Source organism: Cetorhinus maximus, chromosome 7, assembly GCF_964194155.1.
Source record: "Cetorhinus maximus chromosome 7, sCetMax3.hap1.1, whole genome shotgun sequence".
Taxonomy (NCBI): domain Eukaryota; kingdom Metazoa; phylum Chordata; class Chondrichthyes; order Lamniformes; family Cetorhinidae; genus Cetorhinus; species Cetorhinus maximus.
In genome coordinates, this window is record NC_135885.1 from 7,946,827 (window position 1) to 7,971,144 (window position 24,318).

A 24,318-nucleotide genomic window follows, 5' to 3' on the forward strand; every position below is an offset into this window, starting at 1 on the left:
TAAAGTTGAGAGTTCACTGTGTGAGGAATCGCGTGTACAGACTTTTCTCATCACTCTGTGGCTGCTGCAGTTAGTTGCAATATTCCTGAGAATGGCACTCAAGTAAGACATTGATTAACACATTAGTGAGCAACACTGCTCTAGTGGTGTCATAGTCACCAAAGATGCTCGAAACTGAGGGGTTTTGGAAGAGTAAATAGGAAGCTACAGTTTCCACTGGCAGAATGGTCTGTAAACAGAGGATGTGTATTTAAGGCAATGGCAGGGGAAGGTGAGACATTTTTTAACGCAGCATGTTATGATCTGGAATGCATTGCCTGAAAGAGCAGTGAAAGCAGGGTCAATTAATACTTTCAACAGGGAATTGGTGTCATGAAAGAATAATAATTTTCATAATATTTTTCTGGTATATTGTAAAGTAGGTTTATGGGGGGGTGGGGGTTTGTGTTTTTATGTCTGTGTGTGTGATTTAATTACATTTTGTAGCCAAACAGACTACAAGTTGAAGTTATCAAACGAAGTAAGGTGTAGAATTGTTTTTGAAATGCAAAATAAGTAAACATGGTTGGGGCCTTAGCATGTAAGGTGTGAAGGGAATTTGCATGTTTAGATGGGTGAAGGGAGGTTTGAATTTCAAAGAGGTTAAAGAGAATACTGGCAACATAAAAAGATTTATATTATGAGAAAGGTTAAGTTCCAAAGACATAGAAACAATGGAATTTACATATTAAAAAGGGAGAAACATGTGGAAAGGAGAATGAGGCTGTGTCAGGAGAAGGCATTGTAACATCTAACAGAAGTATGTTGAGTCGCCTTCAGGAGACCTCCAGTATTAGTGCATTAAGCCTGCTGTCTACAGAAACTGAAGATGGAGAAAGCCATTTTGAATTCCACTGTCCAGGATATTGTGTTAATTTGCTGGGTCTGTTTAAAATCTATTTTGGACCATTGCCTTAAAGGGAGTGTAACTGGGAGTCAGGTAAATTAGGGATTTTAGGAGATATGGTAGTAATTTGTAGTTCTATGTATGTGCTTGAAATTTATTTTGTTAATAAATATTTTAATTTAGTTTTTCAAAAAATCTCTGAAACTCTTGGTGGACTTATTACTTCTGAATTAGAAATAAATACAAATTGCAAAACAGCCGTGATAGTGCAATCAGGTTTCCCTCATGGATTTGATCCGCCTGGCACACATTATTTGCCGCGTCATAGCATCGGTTAATTGCTTGTAAGGAAAGGTTTGTAGGGCTCTGAAGAAAGAGCGGGGAGAGTGGGATGCAACCAGGCTTGTCCAGCCTTTTCACTTGGGTGGGGGGCATGTTTTCATTTTTTTCTCTCGCTCAAGAGGCTGATGAGCAAATTTCGGAAAGATAAGGTTTGGCACAACACTAAACACAAATTTCAAAAACATGTTGAGGGATGAAGAAAATAAACAACTTGCTGAGCAAAAATAAAGCAATGTCAAAGCAATAAATTGATAATTTCAAAAAAAGAATCATTAATAAAAATGACGATTAGAGTGAGAGGGTCAGTGTGTGTTTGTGCGGCTCACTCACAGTCTTGGTGCTCATACACTCATCCTCACCCACTGTGTGAGTTTGTGTTGGTGTGTGGCGGTGAGGGTGAGAGAGAATCCTGAGACTGAGGTGGAATCGTCCCAGATTTTCTGGGTGGTAGCGGGCGGGAAAAAGGATGTTTTACCTACTGGCCGCAAAGATGGGTTTTTGTGCCGTGTTGTCCCAATCCCGCCTCATTAATCCATACATTCCTGGGGAACGTCCCGTTTTGCTGGCAGGCAGCCTTTGATTCACCTGCCACGCTGTCACTTTGCCACTTGCTCACTCTGGCCATCATATTTAAAGGTACAGTCATGCACACACCTCTCACTGCTTCACAGAAGACATGGTCCCTAAAGGCAAGAAGACTGCAGCCCCCTGATTAAGTGACACATCCCTGGGACGCCTTCGGGACATTGTTGGAGCCCGCCGCGATGTCCTCTACCCCTGCCCTGGCCACAGGAGGCTCATCAATGTCACCATTCCAGCTTGGGAGGCAGTGGCAGAGGTGGTCAGTGCCAACGCTGCACAGAAGAGGTTCGACTTCCAGTGTAGATAGAGGACGAATGATCTCATCCATGCTGCCAGGGTAAGGCAACCATCTTATTACTCTAAACTCTCACTCACAAGCCCATCACACGTTCACTGGCATCTCAGTCACTGCCAGCTCAAGGGACATTACCACTCTGTCTCACACACACACACCCTCACATCTCCACCTGACCTCATCTCCTCTGGAGACTGCCTCCTCAGCCCTCACCATCTTGAGGCCACTTGCACAGATCAACATGTGTCCCCCCCACACCCTGGGATACCCCACTTCCCCAGTAATGCCCTAGCCCTGCAGCCTCTTCCCTTGCCTGAGACCACTTCTCCCCCTTCCCCAAGCAGGTCCTAGCCCTGCAGCTGTTGAAAAGGCACCCCCTCCTTACGGCAGATCTGGTAGGTAGAGACCTACCTGTGAGCCCTCCCAAAAGTGATGTGGTGCTGCCTGTGAAGCCTGGCGCTGATGAGCACGGATACTGCCCGGAGCAAGGTAGGCAAACAAGCCTCAAAATCCCAAGCGAAGTGCAACTTGCCAGATGCACGTCGCTTATGTTTTGTTGTGAAACACGTCAGTGTACAATCACGCCGAAGTCCCAGATTATCCAGAGTGGGACATAATTCCAGCAAGCTGGGCTTAGAATGATATACGTATGTATTACAATGAAGTTCCCGATGTGCAGTGGCAAGAAATGCTGCCTGCCATTGACAGGCAGAGCGGATGATAGCTAACTGGCTTCATGACGACGTGAAATTGATTTTTGGCCTTCCTGCCATATTGTCCGCTCACACTCGCCATGACACCCGACACCAGCAGGCAGGGAAAATTCCACCCTGGGAGTAAGCCAGACACATACACAATGCGCTCGCTCGCTCACTCTCTAGCCCATCCCCCCTCCATCTTGCTTGAGCTCTCCCTCTGTACCTCGCTCGCTCACTCACACTCTCTCACGCTCATCTCCTGCAAACCTCTTTTTATTCCCACCACACTCACCGCTGCTGGTGTTTGCTGCTCCTCCAATCACAGGCTGTTTCTCTCCCTCATTTGCTGTTGATAGGCTCACTTGAGCCTAATCCAGCGAATGTAAGAAAGGAATGGCCTATGATTGGAGGAGCAGCTCCTTGCAAAAATCTTCAACTTCACTTCCCCATCTTACCAGCATTTTGAACAGTGGCTCCAGAGGTCACATAGAGGGGCTTTGTGGGCTGCATCTGGGACGTGGGTTGGACAAGCCTGGGATTAGCAGACAGCTCTTCCAAAGAGCCAGTACTGACACAATAGCTGAATGGTCTCCTTCTGCTATGTATGATTCTGTGATCTGAAAAAAGGATGTCTTCTGCTTTCCTGGAATTTTCTCTTGTTCTCCAAAATTGTCCACAAGCTCTATGCAAGAGGAGATTAGGTGGGCTGTCAACGTTTTATTGACCAAGGAAAACCTGCTTGGACCTTCAGGTGCTGAGTGCTGATAATTTCGCCAATAATGATTTCATTTGGAAATCATTTCATTTGGAGGACCAGCTATGGTACAGGTGGCAAGCCCGGCTTTTTGAGGATTCCTTCTTTGAGTCATAGATTACTGTCATGGAAATCATTCACTTAAATTTTAGTGTTGATTCTTTTTTCGCCGATATCAAGGTAGTACAGAAAATCCCCTAGATTGTGGCATTCCAGTTGTGATTCAATTAAAAGGATTTATTGCCCTGGGTGTCTCTTCCAACTTGTGGAAGCTTTTTGTATCATCCATTATAATCTACCTATTGACTTTAGTAGGAAATTAATTAATATCCAGTTAGAGATTTTTAATATTAATTGATGGAATGTGGGCATCACTGGCAAGACTAGCTAGCATTTATTACTCATCCCTAATTTCCCTTGAGAAGGTGGTGGCAAGCTGCTGCTGCTGCAGTCTATATATTGTAGCGACACCCACAGTGCTGTTAGGGACTGAGTTCTGGGATTTTGACACAGCGACAGTGAAGGGACAGTGATATAGTTCCAAGCCAGGACAGTGTGTGACTTGGAGGAGGTGGTTTTCCCATGTGTTTGTCTAGTGGTAGAGGCTCTGTGTGTTTGGAAGGTACTATTGGAGGAGCCTTGGTGGGTTGCTGTAATGAATATTGTAGATGGTGCACACTGTGTGCCAGTGTTGGAGAGAGTGAATGTTTAAGGTGGTGGATGGGATGCGAATCAAGCGGGCTGCTTTGGCCTGGATGGTGTCGGGCTTCTTGAGCGTTGTTGGAGCTGCACTCATCCAGGCAAGTGGAGAGTTTTCGATCACACTCCTGACTTGTGCCTTGTAGATAGGGGACTCAGGAGATGAGTTACTCACCACATAGAAAGTACCTGAAAAATAAAGTGGTTGTGTGGTCAGGGATTTAATTTTGCTTTTCACAGGATTTTGCCTATTTGAACCGATGACATTCTGTAATAACTTTTTTGTAATGATCACACTGCTTTCCCACTTGGAGGTTGATTCTTCATCTCCTGGTGGTAAGGCCCTGTTTGAGATCCTGATAGGGCAGTCATAAGAGTGCATCCAAAGTTAACGAGAATTATATTTGAATTTTGGGAGATTTAATAGTGATGTTCAAAATTCTGAGGGCATTTTAAGGAGTAGATAGAAAAAAAGCTATTTCCATTGGCAGGAGGTTCAATAACCAAAGGGCACAGATTTAAGATAACTCACTCACTTTTCCAGAATTGCTTTACCTAATTCAGGGTCGTGGGGAGTCGGAGCCTATCCGGACAGACAATGGGCACTAGGCGGGATACACCCAGAACGGGAAGCCACTCCATCACAGGGCACACGCATGCACACTAAGGGGCAATTTAACCATAGCCAATCTGCCTAACCAGCACATCTTTGGATGGTGGGAGAAGATGAGGAATTTTTTTTATGCAGTGAGTTACGTACTGGCATGTGCTGCCTGAAAGGGTAATGGAAGCAGATTCAGTTGTAGCTTTCAAAAGAAGATTGAATAAATATTTGATAAGGGAAAAATGGGGAAAGAGCCAGCGCAGACATGATGGGTTGAATGGCCTCCTTGTGTGTCCTTGTGAGTATGATGGAACTGCTTGTTTTCTTGCTGGAGCGAAGGATTACTTTGATTTTCAGCATTGGTCAAACCAGGGACATGCCAGTCAGTTGTTTCAAACATTAAGTAAACCAGTTAACAAATGACACACACCTGGACAGTTTGGAAAATTAAACTGAACACATTTTATTTTGAGCCTTAGCTAATTGTGAATTCTAAGTTGGTATGAAAGGTGTTTCTGCTGATTCTTGACTGCCTGGAGTATGCATCATGCTTCTTTCATAAAGCATTGTTTGCCTTGTCCCGAGCTGAAACTAAACCCTTGGGTTTGAATGTTTTTACACATGAATGGTTGACTTGCTCATATCTGTGATGTAATTGTCAATATTCGGGGCAGAATTTTCTGGATGACGGTGGGGGGCGGAGCAGGAGTGGGCCTGGGTGGGCGCGGACCCGATCACTGCCCAATTAAGGCCTGCCCAGCATACTTCACGACTCCTGTGCACTGGCAGGAGTGGGCGGGCAGCGGTGGACGTGCTCAGCCTGCCAGATCCTTGACAGGGTAGATGCTGAGATGTTGTTTCCCCTTGTGGGAGAGTCTAGGATCAGAGGGCATAATCTCAGGGCGCCCATTTAAGACGGAGATGAGGAATTTCTTCTCTCAGTGGTTAGTGAATCTGTGGAATTCTTTACCGCAGAGAGCTGTAGAGGCTGGGTCATTAAGTATATTCAAGGCTGAGGTAGACAGATTTTTAATCAGTAAGGGAAGGGTTATGGGGAAAAGGCAGGAAAGTGTTGAGGATTATCAGATCAGCCATAATCTCATTGAATGAGGGAGCGACTCGATCGGCTGAATGGCCTACTTCTGCTCCTGCGTCTTATGGTCTTGTAAGGAATTGGAAGTCGTGGAGCTACAATGTTCCACATGGATCAGGAAATTACCTGAAAGACTCTACTTGTAATTTCATGACCTGTGTAAATATTGGAATGTCATGAAATAAATATCCATGTAAATACAAAATGTACAGAAAAGTTAAAGGGGGAGGAATGTAGTAATTATGGCTTTGATAAACATAGGACTTCAGCTTTAAGAATAATCCTGTTGTAAGATCTGTTGTAAGGGTCTGTATAAACCAATGAGTTAGCAGCGTGGGGAACCTAGTGGAAAGAGTTCTTCTTTAGTGATAGATTTGGATGCACACATGTAGTTGCTGCTGCTGTCCTGTAAATAAAGTTCCATGTTTCCACCAAGAAAAGTTGCCTGGAAAATCAGCTCCATCACAGGTATTGGGCGGGATTTTCCGCACCCGCCTGCTGCCGGGATTGTCCGATCCCTCCGCAAGTCAATGGATTTCTGGCTGGGGCACTGCCTCGTCCGCAATGGGGCCAGAAAATCCCGGGCATTATCTGGAGTTAATTCAAAATTTAGCAAAAAAGGTTAATTCTCGTGTTAATTCTGGTCTCTTGAACATTCTGATTTTAATCACCCCCACAGTGGCAACTCTGACTTGACTTGCTTGGGCTCTAAGCTCTCAAATTCCTTCCCTTAACATCTTCGGCCCTTCACTTTGCTCTTCCTTTAAGACCCTCATTCAAACCTACCTCTTATTTTGGCCATCTGCCTATCTCCTTAATGTTGCCTTGTGTCAGATTTTGTTTTATAATGCCGCTGTGAAGCATCTTGGGACATTTTATTACTTTAAGGTGCTATATTAATGTAAGTTATTGTATTTGTAAGATGAACTGACCTGAACTGGTGTGTCTGGTAATCATACAGATGGTATATTGACAGGGCAGTGTCTCCAATAGTGAGGGAGTCAGTATATATATTGCCATAAGTGAGAATTGACTGCAGAGTTGGAAGCAAGCAATGTGGGATGTTTTTGATTTGGAATGTTGAATTTATTAAACAGTCTGTGACATGAGTGTGAAAAGTAAATTACCATGGAAACAAAATAATATATTTTGCTACACAACCCATGAATAGGAAATCAGAATTTAAAAAAAAAACCCAGTTCTCGCTAGCATTCCGCCTCATTTTGCCTGATGGGGTGGAGTTACGTTGGATTTCATGGGCATTTGCAGTTCTTTTCCACAAGCGGCACTGTGCTATGCGAGCTGAGTCAGATGATCATCAACCTGTTCAATTGTGAAGGACCCAGAAACTCTCCCTTTCCCACCCAACACAATGTGGAACAAACTAAAGGGGTTCAATGGCTTCCTCGTATTCTTATGTTTTTTTTCCCACACAGGCAACTGCTGGATTAGTAGCAGGCCTTGGATGACCTCCCTGTCCAGTGGTGCTGAAGCTAATTGTAGCACCCTCTGTTTTCTGCCTTTGGCTGAGATCAGTTAATTCAGTACAGACTAAGGATAAAAACTTTGTTATCTATACAGCTCTGTGTCCATTGCGAAACCCTTCTTACTGAACATGTAATATTTTGATGCTGTTTTTCTAGGCCTAGCATCCAAAAAGGAAAGGAATGGCATACGACTGGGTGGAATTGGGCAAAATCATGTGATTCCCTTGTTCGGTTTTTTTCCTTCCATTTTATTTTTGTAGCGAAGCCAATGTGCAGAATACTTCAATTCCAAATTCATCCTATTTAAATAATTCGACCAGAAGTAGGAGCATATTTGGAGGCAGACCAGCAGCCCACCCTGAACATAATTGTGGGTTAATGAATGTCCTGCCACGTTACAGCCTATCAGTGAAGTAAACAGAGGTAACAGGTACCAGATATTTGCTCTCTAGGTCTCTGTATTTTACAGAAGAGCTCAGTGCACCTACAGGTCTTATTTAAAAAAAAAAGTTGGAGAGCAGTGATATAAGAACTTAAGATAGTGCTTCCCAAATTTTCTCCCACTATGACACAATTTTTTGAAGCTTAAAAATTGTTGTGACCTCCGCCGGTGGGGCGCGGGTAGAGTTGTGAGAGCGAGGGTGGGGGCCGACGTTGGAGAACAGGTATTGATGTTCTTTTCATCTACCATTTTGCAGGCTCTGTTGGCAGCAATCAGGCCTCAGAGTTGATTTCATTGGGCCATACCATGACAAAGGCAAGAAGATATCGTGCGCACGTGTCAAAGGTCTTTGGAGCCAATCCCAGTACTGTCCCATCTGATTCTCCGCTCCACAGTCACCATTTCAGCCACAGAGGAAAGAGAGCTCACCCCCGATCCACAGTTTGGGCATAAGAAATGGAAGCATTTGGCCCTGTGAGCCTTCGCTACCATTCAACAAGATATTGGTTGATCTGCCTTTTTTTAATTCGTTCATGGGATGGGGACGTTGCTGGCTAAGCCAGCATTTATTGCCCATCCCTAATTATCCTTGAGAACCGAGTGGCTTGCTAGGCCATTTCAGAGGGCATTTAAGAGTCAACCACATTGTTGTGGGTCTGGATTCGCATGTCGGCCAGACCAGTTAAGGATAGCAGATTTCCTTCCCTAAAGGACATTAGTGAACCAGAAAGGTTTTTACGACAAATGACCATGGTTTCATGGTCATCATTAGACTTTTAATTCCAGATTTTTGATTTTATTCAAATTTCATTATCTGTCGTGGTGGGATTGGAACCTGGATCCCCCAGAGCATTATCCTGGGTCTCTGGATTACTAGTCCAGTGACATTACCACAATACCTTACCTGTCTCATTTCCACCTTCCTACACTACCATAATCCTTAACCCTTAACCCTTAGATTTTTAAATACTATAAATTTTTGCCTTGTGCATATGCTCAACAAATGAGCATCCACAGCATTTTGGGGCAGAGTATTCCAAAGATTCACAAACCTTTGAGTGACGAAATTTTGCACCTCCTTCATAAATGGCTGACTCCTTATTTTGAGACTTTGGCCTTAAATTTCGCAGCTACGGGAAACATCCTCCCAGTACCTACCCTGTCAAACCCCTTAAGAATTGTATATGCTTCAATTAGATCACCTGCCATGCTTCTCAATTCTAGGAAATATAGGTTGAGTCTACCAAACCTCCTCTTGCAGAACAATCCTCTCATCCCAAGAATCAGTCTAAAGAACCTTTATTGCATCCCTCAAAGAGAACAACTACCTTTCTAATCTGCCCTCACCAACCTTTCAGCCATTTTGGCTCAAGTAACGAAGTTGAACTTCTAGAAAGCTACAAAATTCTGAAGGGGCTTGATAGGGTTGATGCTGAGAGATTGTTTCCACTGATCGGGAAATCTTAAACACGGGCACAGTCTCAAGAATAAGGGGCCGATCATTTAGGGCTGAGATAAAGAGAAATTACTTCACTCAAAGGGTTGTGAATCTTTAGAGTTCTCTGCCCCAGAGAGTTGTGCATGCTCCACTATTGCATATATTTAAGGCTAGGATAGAGAAATCTTTTAGTCTCTAAAGGACTCAAAGGAAATGGGGAGCGGGCAAGAAAGTGATGTTGAAGCCCAAGATCAGCCATGATCGTATTGAATGGCAGAGCAGGCTCGACAGGCCGCATGGTCTACTTCTGTTACTATTTCTTGTGTTCTAGACTCTTGTATTTCAGCCTTTCTCTCTAAACAGGGTAAACTTCCAAATTAAATATTGAGGAGAAATGTCCCAGTGTTTTGGAGGTGATGGATGCGTCATTTAAAGATCATGAAGCAATTCTTAGTTGCTGCTTTAGTGACTTTTTTATTCAGTAATTAATAGAAATTCACAAACATTTGTACTTCGAGTACAGGTGGCAACCAATTCAGTTTGGAAAGGTTATTTCTGTCCTCTTGCTCTTTAAAATATGTCTTGTGCTGTAGCTAAACATATTTTATTATTTTCAGATGTTACAATTAAAAGTAAGGGGTGTTTTATTTTAAATTCAATAAATCGCAGCCAGGTCATATGAGGCCAAGTGCATACCATAAGCAGAATCAGTAGGAACTATTTGTGTAACACCATGGTAAATGACAAACTGGCAATGAAACTTCATTATGCTCTTCTACAGCAGTACCAGAACCTTTAGAGCTCACTCCTCCTCCTTTTCAATTGTGATATAACCTGCCTGGTTGACTTGCCTTCTATTTTGTGAACATAGGTGAGACCTTCCATGTACTTGGATTACTCTAATAAACCCTCCAGTCTCCCCTCTTTGTTCTGCTCTCCTCCTCAAGGTGTCCTTCTCTCTACACCCACCCCTTCTCTCTCCATCCCTTCTTTTATTTTATACCTCCCCTATCTCATAAGAGTGAAATAACATGGGTGCATTTAAGGAGAAGCTAGGTTAGTGCATGAGAAAGGAAGGATTTGATGGGATGAGAGTACTCTAAATATGTTGTAATAAGATATTCTTGTACCTTACCACATTGAAACATCTTAAAATGATTTATTCCGTGAAGTATTTTTTGAATTGCAGTGCATATAATGGTGGCTATTTGCTCACAGCTATAGTACTTCTCTCAGACAGCAAGGCGTTGAATGACCAATTAATTTTTTTTTCTGATCTGGTTGATTGGAAAATATTTGACCAGGACACTGCCAGTGCCCTTGCTCTACTTTGAATATTTCTACAAGATCTTAACATCCAGCTGAAACAATAGAGCAGATCTCTGCATTGGAGTGTCAGCTCCAGGGTACAAGCTCAAGTCCTTGGTTTAGGGCTTGAACTCCAGCCTTCAGACTCGAGAGATACTACTGACTGAGCTAAATTGACCACTTGAGTTTTTAAGCCCTGGCCGGGTTGTCAAGTTGACCTAAAGGAGCACCTAATTTAGAAAAATGGCACGCGAGTATCATTCTTGCACAAATGTTTTTAAAGGATATTTTGAGGGTGGCAGGTGCAGGTCCTCAAATTTTTCAACTTGGTAACTTGTGAAGCCATTGAAGAACTTCAACTAACCCCGTATCCCCCACACACATCCCCAGCAGTGGAACTGGTTGCTTTCAGGCTGCCCCAGTTTACTCAATGTACATCAGGTGATATTGCTCAGTACAGATGAGGAAGGCCAAGAACTCAATCTCTGCCCTTTGGTTTGCTGGCTGACTTCTTTTAGAACTGTGCAGGGACAGTATTCTTCTTGCCAAGAGCAAAAAGAGTGAGAAAATCAAACTGAGTTCCCATTCCTGATCCCTAAATCCAGCACACTTTTTAGTTATTGAAAGGAACCAGTTCAGACATTCCCTGTGACAGTAGCCTCACAATAACTTTATATAAGCATGCACGTTAGGAATTGCACACTTGGTTTGGGTACCAGACAGCTGCTCCCTGCTCCTTTTTGAACTCAACAGTTCTATCATGCTGACCACCATCTTGAGACGAGAAATAGTGAAAGCCAAAAGATGTCAGGTGTCCAGAGCGATTTCTGGGGCTGGATATTGTGGGTATAGAAGATGGTGAAAGACTGGAAAATGTAAAATAGAAATCAAAATTGATCCTGAACAGCATAATTTTAGAAATTAGGATCTCTGTTTTCCCAAGTGTGTGTACAGCATTTTTGATCAAGAATGGGTTTGTGACCTTTTAGGTCTCTTGAGTCTAATATTCTGTTATTTTGTTCAGGTACGAATGCTTCAAACACAAGAACACACGCAACTACCTTCTAGCTTTTATACTGGTGCTATTCAGTGGGCTAGTGACCATAGTAAGTTTATATTCCTTATTTTTTTATTGCTTTCTGTGCAGGATATTCATTTTTATATTGCATGATGATATATTTTTTTAAAAAACACAAGTTTTCAATTGGGATCATTGCAAATTCACCAAGGACTGAAAGGCATCGATTTAAATATCTTTCCACCATTTTTAGCCCCAGCACGTTATTACTTATAGTGAGAGATGGAATGATGCTTGGTAGCAATAAGGGAGAGCATCAGAACCCAGCAAATGTGCTAGCACTGAGAGAAGCCAGCATCTGCACTGTTCTCCTTTCCTCCTTTAAAGTTGGTAGAAGGATGATGTTCTCTTGTCAGGTTATTGAATGAAAGAAAGAAAGACTTGCATTTCCATGGTCCCTTTCACAAGCTCAGGACATCCCAAAGAGCTTCGCAGCAGATGAGTATTTACGAAGCGTGGGCACTGTAACGTAGGGAACGTGGCTGACAATTTGCACACTGCAAAGTCCCACAAACTGCAATGAGACAAGTGACCAGGTAATCTGATTTAGTGGTGTTGGTTGGATAAATATTAGCCAGGACCTTGGAGGGAACTTCCCCCCTCATCTTAAATAGTGCCTACGGGTCTCTTATGTTCACCTGAGGGGGCAGATGTGACCTTGTTTAACATGTGAAAGACGGCACCTCCGGCAGTACAAACTCTGTAGTGTCAGCCTGAACTTTGTGATCAAATCTCTGGAGTAGGCCTTGAACCAACAAGATTCTGACTCCGAGTGAGTGTCCTACCAATGGAGCCACAGCCGACCATTAAGGATTTATCTTGGAATATGGCTTTTCATTGACCGTATTCTTCCTGAGTACAGTAAAAGAGCCCACCATTACTGTAGTTGAGCCATTTGAAGATGACGGCAACCCAAGGAATCTCCTTCTGACAGTACCTCCTAGCCATAGTAGTGATTGGAAGCCTGGTGACGTGGGCAGTTGCACCTGTGTTTTCCATTGTGCAGGGATTTCAATGTGCTGTCACAATGCTGTGCACTGCAACTTGGATTCACCTTTTGTAACCAGTCCAGTACATGTGAAATTAAAAATTAAGGTAGCAAAGAGATAAGAGAAGAAATTGAAACAACCCTACTGCTTTTCCAGTGCATTGCATTTAGACAAGGCAAAGAAAAATTTGCGCTCTTACATATTGGAACTACTGGAATTCTGTACAGGACTGGGAGAAAACCTTATATCTTTCAGCTTAATAGAAAATAGAAGCAGGAATAGGTCATTCGGCCCTTCAAGCCTGCTCCGCCATTCAATATGATCATGGCTGATGCTATACCTCAACACCATACTCCCGTTATCTCCCCATACCTCTTAATGCCTTAGAGTCTAGAAACCTATCTATTTCCTTCTTAAATGTATTCAGTGACTTAGCCTCCGCAGCCCTCTGTGATAGAGAATCCCACAGGTTCACCACCCTCTTAAGTGAAGAAGTTTCTCCTTGTCTCTGTCCTAAATGGCCTACGCCGTATCCTGAGACTGTGACCCCTTGTTCTAGACCCGGCAGCCAGAGGAAATGTCATCCAGTCTGTCCAGCCCTGTCAAAATTTTATACGTTTCAATAAGACCCCCCCTCATTCTTCTAAACTCCAGTGAATACAGGCCTAGTCGGCCCAATCTCTCCTCGTGTGACAATCCTGCCACCCCAGGAATCAGTCTGGTGAACTTTCGCTGCACTCCCTCTATGGCAAGCATATCCTTTCTTAGGTGAGGAGACCAAAACTGCACACAGTATTCCAGGTGTAGCCTCACCAAGGCCCTGTACAGTTGCAGTAAGACATCCTTGCCCCTGTACTCAAGTCCTCTTGCCATGAAGGCCAACATACTATTTGCCTCCTTAGCTGCTTTTTGCACCTACATGCTTGCTTTCAGTGATTGGTGTACAAGGACACCCAAGTCCCTTTGTACATCAACATTTCCCAATTTATCACCATTTAAATAATACTCTGCCGTACTCTGTTTTTCTGTCCAAAATGGATAACTTCACACTTATCCACGTTATACTGCATCTGCCATGTATTTGCCCACTCACTCAACCTGTCTAAATGGCCTTGAAGCCTCTTAACATCCTCCTCACCACTCACATTCCCACCTAGTTTTGTGTTATTAGCAAAATTAGAAATATTGCATTTGCTTCCCTCATCCAAATCATTGATATATATTGTGAATAGCTGGGGCCCAAGCACTGATCCCTGTGGTACTCCACTAGTCACTCCCTGCCATTCCGAAAAAGACCCATTTATTCCTACTCTCTGGTTCTTGTCTGCTAACCAATTCTCAATCCGTGCCAATATATTACCCCCAATCCCATGTGCTTTACTTTTGCACACTAACGGCTTATGTGGGACTTTACCAAAAGCTTTCTAAAAATACAAATACGCCACATCCCTTATCTATTCTGCTAGTTACATCCTCAAAACAACTCCTGCAGGTTTGTCAAACATGATTTCCCTTTCATAAATCCATGTTGACTTTGTCTAACCCTGTTGATATTTTCTAAGTGTCCTGTTATCACATTCTTTATAATAGACTCTAGCATTTTCTCTACCACTGATGTTAGGCTAACCGGTCTGTAATTCGCTGATTTTTTTTCCCCTCCCTTTTTTAAGTAGTGGGGTTACATTTGCCACCCTCCAATCTGCTGGGACTGTTCCAGAATCTACAGAATTTTGGAAGATGACAGCCAATGCGTCCACTATTTCCATGGCCACCTCCGTTAGTACCTTGGGCTGTAGATTATCAGGCCCTGGGGATTTATTGGCCGTCAGTCCTATTAATTTCTCCAGCACTGTTTTTCTACTAATACTAATTTCCTTCAATTCCTCTTTCTCACTATGCCCTCGATTCCCTATTGTTTCTGAAAATCTGCCCTAATAACTGTTCCAGTGGTGTTAGTTGTCGCTCCTTGGGCGTTGCTTGATCGAAGAGCAATTAGGAATATTTAGTGATTCAGTGGTTATTATTAAAGGCTTTCTGGTTTGTTCTATGTTCCAGTTACTTTGTTCTTGTTTTGAACAGGTATATCTCCAGTGGAAGGAGCCAGTGTTTCACCAGGTTAGTAATGCTAAAGATTACTTTTGGAAGCAACCCTCTCATACATACCTTTGAATGAGAAGAAACATACAGTAATTACTTTGAATTCAATATTTTTAAAAATTTACAGTGAATAACAAAGTGGTCCTTTCTCTTAATATCTAAAGATCACATGAAAGTAATAGAGATCGTTTGGCCCATCTAACTTAAAAATCTCAAGAAACTCAATGTTTCCCTCTCCCTCTTCACATTCGCTGCATGGAATAATTTTAAAAGTTTTTGCCTCCCCCATTCTACGTGCAAGAGGAGTCCAAGCATCAACCAGTCTGTATGAAGAATTGCTTCCCAACTTCAGTCCTGAACATGCACACCACTAGTTTGTGCTTATATCCCTTTGTCCTGCCGTCATGATTTACCACTTACATACTCATGATTAACTCTTTTATTGCACTTACAAAATGTTGATCCAGAATGCCACCTTAACAATTCCCCATTTTGCAGATATAGCAATCTGTTATATCATCTGTGTCCTAGCCCCAATCATTATTCCTGGTAATCGGTTCCAGCTGTGATCAGTCTCTCCATAAAGAAATTCTTCCTGGAACTTGTCCTAAAATTGCCCAAGCCAGTGCTCCTTTGTCCTGCTGGCTTGGCATAACCAGAAGTATTGTCCTGAGGTCCCTGCTCTCCAACCCTCAACTATCCCAGTAAGTATCGTCTATAGGCCTATAAAGACCTCTCAGAAGTGCTTTCAGAAGAGGAACCCCAGTTTATTAAGCCATTCTTAATTCATTAATTTGGAATGTGGGATCAACTTTGTTGCTGTGCTGTATGCTGTTTCCAGGAATTGTACTCCACACTCTCCAGCTGCATTCTGAACAGAGATCTATACAGCTTCAGCTTGACTTCTAGAGATTTGAACTTTGCTCATTTGGCAATATACCAGAGTAAGCACTAGTACATAAGATGCACATATTTTATCAAAATATATTTTATAACCCACCCTGTATTTAAAGTTAGGTACTATAATGAATAGCCCAACACTGCAATCATACAATCAATGTGCTATGTTTACCCATCTCACTAAACTAGGTGCTGCTGCTAATTGATGGCACTGTACAAAGGTGCTGAGAGAGCCCTGAATACTAGTCAGTTGCTAAATGGTGCTTTCCAGATTGAAAAGAAGTTTAAGTTGGCTGTGTTCCTGTGTCTGGCTGTGTGCCTGTGTCTGTGTCTGAATTTATGTCTGTGTCTGTTAATGAACATGAGCTCAAGACAGTGGCACTTTATGGGAGCACAGTTTGAGCTTTTCTCCTGTGATTGTTTGGTTCTGAGCTCCTATAATTTTCTCCCATTCAATCATAATTCTAACTCTCAATGGATTTTGCTTAATTCATGTGATGTAAATATAACTGTTTGTTCCCTGGGCCATATGGCGAATAATCCCATGATGACTTTCATCTATCCTATATGTAACCTGTTTAATGTACTGTAGGAATCTTGGAACAGTCCTGACAAAAGTCAGCATCATCAGGAGAGGAAGCTGATTAATGTGGGGGAAAGCCTATACTTTTAAATCAAGAGCAAATAAGGAGCAACTTGCTTTGGCACGTGTCTCAAAATGCAGCAGAGAGTTAAGAGCCCGGCTACTTGAGAAAATTTCTGCAATTACCGATTCTATCGTGTTCACTTCCATGTGGCTGATATCTGTAATATTGAGCTGGGGTGTATGGACTGTAGTTTTAAATATTTAAAATTTTTTGATCCTGAAAACCACATTGTTTCACCATTAGGTAATTAGCTTTGCTACTTATGGTATGACACTCCCTATTTTGTCTGCCACAAAACCGCAGGCTGGGTGTGGGTGGTACAAAATTAACTTTACTGTTGCTACAGGCAAGTACATGAGCGTGGGAACTGGGTAATTAGCCTAAATATTATGCAGCATTTCCCTCAGCTGGTTAAAAGGAAATTCAAGCCTGGGTGGAGTACTGTCTACGTAGTTTATACTTGAAAATGTTAGACTAAGCCATCGAAATGCATAAAATTCTTAGAGGACTCGATAGGGCAGAGGCTGTTTTCCCTGAGTGGATAGTTTAAAGCTAGGGGTCATAGATTCAGAGTTACGGATTGGCCATGAGAAATTCCTCTACAGTGTTGGGAATCTTTGTAATTCCCTTCCCCATAGAACTGTGGATGCTCAGTTGTTGAGTGAGATTGATGAATTTTTGAACTCTACCGGAATCGAGGGATATGGAGATCAGGCAGGAAAGTGGAATTGAAGTTGAAGACCCGCCATGATCTTTTTGAATGGCGGAGCAAACTTGAGAGGCCATAAGGCCCCCACTGCTGCTTTTCTTTCTTATGTTGATAGAATCCAATCTACTAAATGAATAGTCTGTTTTCCCAATGCTGAATAAGAATCTAAAGTAGCATCAAACTTGGTACTTATGAAGAAGTAATGCGGTGGGTTAGACGTCACCTTTCACCCCTGGGATCTTTGTTCTAATCCAGTCTACTCTGGCAGGATAGAAGTTGTCTCTATCTGCTGACTATACATGAAATAGGTAGTAAGAGCTCTTGGTATGCACAGGCTTACAAAACTGTTCCTAATTTGGCATTATTTGGGAGTGCTGATACATGAGAAATGAGGAGATAAATATCACAATGGTTAAGTAGGGGATGTTCTTTTGAGGTTGGTGCAGTGTAGAGGAAATTTCACTCTGCTTGATGCTGGCTCTGGATGTCTGAAATAGAAAGATTTTCCAATCCCAAGCTTTAAAAATTATATATTAAAATGGTAGAGTGTCCCTGGTACTCCATTCTGCACCTTGGGTGTATTTTGCAGCCCAGCCACTGGCAGTTTGCACACCACATTCCAATATAACCTATGCAACATATTTATCACTCTACTCTCCTCCAATTTTAAAAAAACATGCATGACGACAAAAATATCACAGGACTGTACCAGCTGGAACTCTCTGGTATTACCATAGTGCTGACAGTACTATGTTGTCATCAGCTGGAATGCGTAAAATTAAAATAAGTGTGCATGTTACTTAAAGAGAAAATGATACTTGGTCCTGTAAGTTAGAAAAATCGCATGGATTTCGAAGTATAACACTCTAATCAATCATATCCTTTCCTTTACTCTCCCATCTCTCCTCCCAGGATCATAGGATGATACAGCACAGGAGGCTATTCAGTCCATTGTGCTTGTGCCGACTCTTTGGCAGAGCTATCCAATTAGTTTCACTCCTTTACTCAGACTCTATAACCCTTTATTCTCTCTTTTAATAATATTCTGGATACTGATGTTGTGAATATTTATTTCTTGTTCTTCCGTACTCTAAGTGCACTGTTTTACAAACTCTTCTACCTCCCTAATTCTCCACCTCTAGCAATTGAGGCTCATTCTGCATATTCTTTCTCCAAAGTTCCTCATCTCCCATCGTCTTCCCTTCCTTCTACAACTTTCAGAATTTTAAACCAACGCAGTATTGCCTAACCATACTACCTTGATTTACCTTGTCTTCCCTGTCACTCTTTTCAAACTTGGTAATGTTGTATGTAACAAATTTTCAGACTTGCTCCTTTTATTGAGGCACCTTACTTTGCAGAGTTCTCATTAAAGCATTGGCAGAGAACCTAAAGCGGTTAAGTGCCTTGTTCGCAAGTGGGCAACTGCAAATTTTCCAACATGAAATGGCTCTCGATATCTCCGGTCATATCTTATCCTTTGTAGTGTTTAGACAACATTGATTTCTCAATTTCTAGTTTAACAAAACACACACAGCATAAATACTGCCTGGTTTTGGAAAGTTTAGCAGGCTTTAGCTGTCTCGTTTCGGGTGGCGTTTGACAGCTAGGCATTTGAGACCTCTGAAAGAGGAAAAACTGACCATTGGGCATTCTTACTGCTTTCGGGTAATGATATGGCAGAGCCAGTGGTTAGAGAGAAACCATAATTCTGATCACTAGTTAGAGCAGAGGAAACCAGGCAGACTTCTGTTGAATAATTTGCAAGAACATTATTATTTTAGTGTTTGAGGGAATTATGATTTCATGCCATTTAAGCATGATATTTAAAAGCTTCCCTCAATGGCTTTGTGGATAATAGTACAGCACCGAGTCAGAGAAACCATAGATATTGGGTTAATTTCACCTAGGGCAGTGGTAAGGATGCTAAAATTTGTTTTTAATATTACTGGGCTTGGGAGAGGAGAAAGTAGCCAGGATTCATATTTCTGTTCCCTCCTTGGAAGTGCACATATAGATGGGAATAGGATCAGCTAAGAAACCACATTGTTATATAACCTGCTGACACTCAGTTTAGGTTCCTGCATGAAGAATACCATCTTGACTCCTCCTGAGCCTTAGTCCAGCTAAGGGTCTTTCGGTTGAAAAGGTGGGAATGATGGGCCAGCACAATAGAGAGAGGAAAAAATATTCTTCTGTTTCAAATTGTTTTATACATGTGCCTAAGCGGGCTGTTGCTTTAGATTACCTGCCTTGTGTTGAATTAATAAAGCAGTTAACCGTATGTGGAAGCATCCTCACACGTTCCCTCGGCATAGTTTGACAAGGGATCATATTACCCTTCTCGGCTGTCTGGAGGTACGGAGGCAGACACATGGTCACATAGGAGGGGATCTGTGGGCATCACTCAACTAATTCCAGAAAAATCAATTGCTAGATAGCAATTGCCAGAGGCCTTTAGATAAACTTTCCACCTGACACTGGAAGGTGTGTGGAGCAAGGCGATGGTCAAAAAGCAAAAAGTACTTTTAAAAAAAAAAATGGAGAATAACATTAAGATAATGGAACTAAATTATTTGAGTTCTGTGGAAAGTGAGAACAGATATTGTGGAAGGCAGCTTGCCCTTGCAGTTGACTGTGCATTTTGTTTTTATGCTCTTGAGGTCATGGGGTGGGGATTTTTGGTGAAAGGTATTTGTGACTGATAAGTTCCTAAAATCAGAGTGCCTTGATGTTCAAAATCCCAACTCAAGGATGATGTCTCTGTTCACTGTGATTTTTTTTTTGGTTGTGTGTATGTATACTGATGGTTGAGTGGGAAACTAGGGAACAAAATCAACAGTTCTCACTGGGAGAAGCATGGAGGGAGGGAGGAGGAAAGTTCTTGACTGAGGGCTGTTAGACTGTAGGACCCTTCATCATGTGTCTACTGAGGTAGAGACTAAAATTCATTTCAAAGCAAATCAGATAAATATTTGATCATATGATCTGATATCACGTGATCAAGTATCGTGGTCAGGATGTCATGTGATTAAACATCCAGGAATGCCTCCAACCAGAGTTGCCAATCTTAATGAGGTGGGATAGATTTGAGAAAATTCAACTTGTTTTTGCAACAAAGATGCTGCTACAATTACCTTGCTTGAGTAGATACTTTAAAACTGTTCCTGTTTCAGATGTGTTCTATACATTTACTTTGGCCACATGTGTGTGTTATGGAGCTCAATAATACTTCAAGCTCTTCATTTTATAACTGAACCAGTTTCATTCATTTCCATATCAGTAACAGGGCTTCAGCTGTGGCTCAGTTCATAGCATCCTCGCCTTTGAATCAGAGGGTTGTGGGTTCATGTCCCACTCCCGGAAACCAAGAACTGTGATTGTACTCGAAAGAGTTGCAATCTGTGACTGTTGATAACTCGAAAGAGTTTCAGGCTTTAGAGGTGTCAGCTGTGGCTCAGTTCATAGCACCCTCGCCTTTGAATCAGAGGGTTGTGGGTTCATGTCCCACTCCCGGAAACCAAGAACTGTGATTGTACTCGAAAGAGTTGCAATCTGTGACTATTGATAACTCGAAAGAGTTTCCAGATCAGTAACATTTTTGAGGGGGGGGCAGCAGAGAAGAGAAATTGATTGACCCTTTTTTATTTCTGTTGGCCAGTGCCCCTAAATTAATAGGGAAGGTGGCTAAAGAAGTTTGTAACTATGTGGCAAGCAAACCCCAGCAAACAATTAAGTGATCTGAGGAACTATGGAATAAATAAATACTGATTAGTAGTTTTACAGTGTGACCAGTACCAGACTAATTGAACAGATCAATAAGGCTATTTAAAAAAACAGCCCGAGTACTAGAGTTTCTTTCTAGAGGGATAGAATTGAAAGGTAGAGACGTTATATTAAATGGTTCCGACCAAACTTGGAGCGTTTTGTACAGTCCTAGTTGCCATATTATAAAAAAGATACAGAGGCACTGGAGAGGATGCAAAAAAGATTTACGAAGGCAACCTCAATACTGCAAGAATATACATACCTAGAAAGGATGAATAAGCTGGTCTCCTTTCTTAAAAGAGAAGGCTGAAGCCTGACCTTCAAAATTATAAAAGATTTTGACAGAGTAGATACAGAGGGAGTATGGCGAAGAGCAGAAACTAGAGGCCGTCAATATAAAATAGTCATCAAGAAGTCAAATGGGGAATTCAGCAGAAACCCCTCGACCCAGAGAATGGTGAGAATGTAGACCTTGCTACAAAAGGGAGTAATTCAGATGAATAGTATTGATGCATTTAAGGGGAAGCTAGATAAGCCTATGTGGGGGAATGGAATAAGGGATTATGCTGATAGAGTCAGATGAGGAAGGATGGGAGGAAGCTTGAGTGGAAAATAAAGGCTGGCATGTACTGCTTAGACGAAATGGCCTGTTTCTTTGCTGTACATTCTCTGTAATCCTTTGTATTAGCGTGATGACTGTTGCACTGCTATTGTGCCAAAGTCCCTCTTAAGCTTTTCCAATTAAAGTGGCCAAAAGCAACAGGAGGTTTTATTTTCCACAGAATAAACCAGCAATAGCTCAGCGAGTGTAAACATCCTAGATTTGTGAGGATGTCTGAACATGATGTTGTTCAGCCAAATGCCTGCCTGGCCAAATGCCTGCCTGTCCAAATGACCGACAGAAAAGGTTTGCTTATTCCACTAAATAAACATTCAATTTCAAATTGAAGCTGTATAGTCTACAGATGTTCCCAACTTAGCCTTGGGTCAGTGGTTGCACTCATATCTGACATGGATCCAAATGTAATGGACACAAGCCCCTCTCCAGAGACAAGCATAGAATCTAGGGTGACACTTCAGGACAGCACTGTGGAGTTTTTGCACTGTGAAAGGTGTCATCTTTCAGATGAGATAAACCTGCTCTCTCAGGTTGACATGAAAGATATTTTCAATTATTCATGGGATGCGGGTGAAGCAGACGAAGCCAGAATTTATTGTTTTTGATAAGGTTGTGGTGAACCACCTCCTTGAACAATTGCAGTTCATGTGGTGTAGATATTGCCAGAGGTTTAGGTAGGGAGTTTCAGGATTTTGACCCATTGATAGTGAAGAAATGGTGATATAGTTCCAAGTCAAGATGGTGTGTCATTTGCAGGGGTACTTGCAGGTGGTGGTGTTCCCATGTGCCTGGTGCCCTTCCTCTTCGAGGTACTGCAAAGTTGGGAAGTGCTGTTGAAGATGCTTTGGCGAATTGCTGCAATGCATCTTGTGGATGGTGCCTAATGCAATCATGGTGTACCGCGAGTGGCGATAGGGTGTCAATCAACTGGGCTGCTTTGTGTTGGATAGTGTTGAGCTTCTTGAGCACTCATCCAGGCAAGTGGGGAGTATTCCATCACACTCCTGACTTGTGCCTTGTAAATACTGGCTTTGTGGAATCAGGAAGTGAGTTACTCTCCCCATGAATTCCCAGCCTCTGACCTGCTGTTGTAGCCACAGTATGTATACAGCTGGTCAATTTCAGTTTCTTCTCCATGGAAATCCAGAGGATGTTGATGGTGGGGAATTCGACGATGGTAATGCTGTTGAATGTTAATGGGAGATGGTTAGATTCTCGCTTGTTGGACATGGTCACTATCTGGCAATTGTGTGGGGCTCATGTTACTTGCCAGTTATCAGCCCCAGTCTGAATGTTGCCCAGGTCTTGTGGCATGTGAGCATGGACTGCTTCAGTATCTGAGGAGTTGCAAAGAGGATTGTACACTGTGCAGTCATTAGCGAACAACCTTCAGGGCTGGGCTGATAAATGGCAAGTAACGTTTGCACCACACAACTGCCAGGCAATGATCATTTCCAACAAGAGAGGATCGAACCATTTCCCCATGACATTCAATGGCATTGCCATCACTGAACCCTCCACTATCAACATCCTGGGGGGTTACCATTGACATGGAACTAAACTGGACCAGTGATATAAATACTATGGCTACAAGAGCAGGTCAGAAACTGAAAATTCTGCAGTGAGCAACTCGCCTTCTGACTCCCTAAAACCTGTCCACTATCTACAAGTCACAAGTCAGGAGTGTGATGGAATACTCTCCACTTGCCTGGATGAGTACAGCTCCAACAACACTTGATGCTCGACACCATCCAAGACAAAGCAGCCTGCTTGATTGGCACCCCAATCCAGAAACATTCACTCCCTCCACCACAGATGCACAGTGGCAGCAGTGTGTGCACCATCTACAAGATGCACTGTAGCGACTCACCAAGGCTCCTTTTGACAGTACCTTCCAAACCCACGACCTCTACCACCTAGAAGGACAAGGGTGGAAGATGCCTGGAAACACCATCACCTGCAAGTTTCCCTCCAAGCCCCACACCATCCTGACTTGGAACAATATTGCCATTCCTTCACTGTCACTGGATCAAAACCCTGCAATACTATGGGTGTACCTACACCACATGGGCTGCAACAGTTCAAGAAGGTGGCTCACCACTACCTTCTCCAGGGCAATTAGCGATGTGCAACAAATGCTGACCCACGTCCTGTGAATGAATAAACTAAAAAAAAAATCCCGGGTGGTAAAGGGAGTGACTGTTTAAGGCGGTCAGTGGGGCGAAACTGAGACTACTTTGGTTTGGACTCTCCCATCCAACTGTATACCATTCCATTCCATCTCTTGAGAGGAAATATGATTCGCTAGTTAAGAAGGGTTGTAGAGAGAAGCCAGGGAACTACAGGCCAGTGAGTCTCATGTCAGTGGTAGGGAAACTATTGGAGAAAATTCTGAAGGAGGGAATCTATCTCCATTTGGAGAGGCAAGGTTTGATCAGGGATAGTCAGCATGGCTTTGTCAGAGGGAGGTCATGCCTAACAAATTTGATTGAATTTTTTGAGGAGGTGACCTGGTATGTAGATGAGGGAAGTGCAGTTGATGTAGTTTATATGGATTTCAGCAAAGCCTTTGACAAGGTCCCACATGGAAGACTTATAAAGAAGGCAAATGCACATGGGGTACAGGGTAATTTGATAAGGTGGATTCAAAATTGGACACCCTGGTCCACTCCTTCATCACCCCCTACACCTCAACCCCCTCCCACGGCACCTTCCCATGCAACCGCAGAAGGTGCAACACCTGGCCCTTTACTTCCCCTCTCCTCACCGTCCAAGGGCCCAAACACTCCTTTCAAGTGAAGCAGCATTTCACTTGCACTTCCCTCAATTTAGTCTACTGCATTCGTTGCTCCCAATGCGGTTTCCTCTACATTGGCGAGACCA

The 24,318-nt window shown here is 42.7% G+C and overlaps 1 protein-coding gene across 1 annotated transcript in view; it reads left to right on the forward strand.

Moving 5' to 3' along the window:
- Window positions 1-24,318, forward strand: part of acer3 (alkaline ceramidase 3) — a 202,575-nt gene that overhangs the window by 97,188 nt on the left and 81,069 nt on the right. Inside the window, exons 5-6 of the mRNA XM_078545041.1 lie at window positions 11,653-11,734; window positions 14,775-14,810. Of these exons, the coding sequence (XP_078401167.1) occupies window positions 11,653-11,734; window positions 14,775-14,810 (118 nt within the window). The remainder of the gene's footprint in view (window positions 1-11,652; window positions 11,735-14,774; window positions 14,811-24,318) is intronic.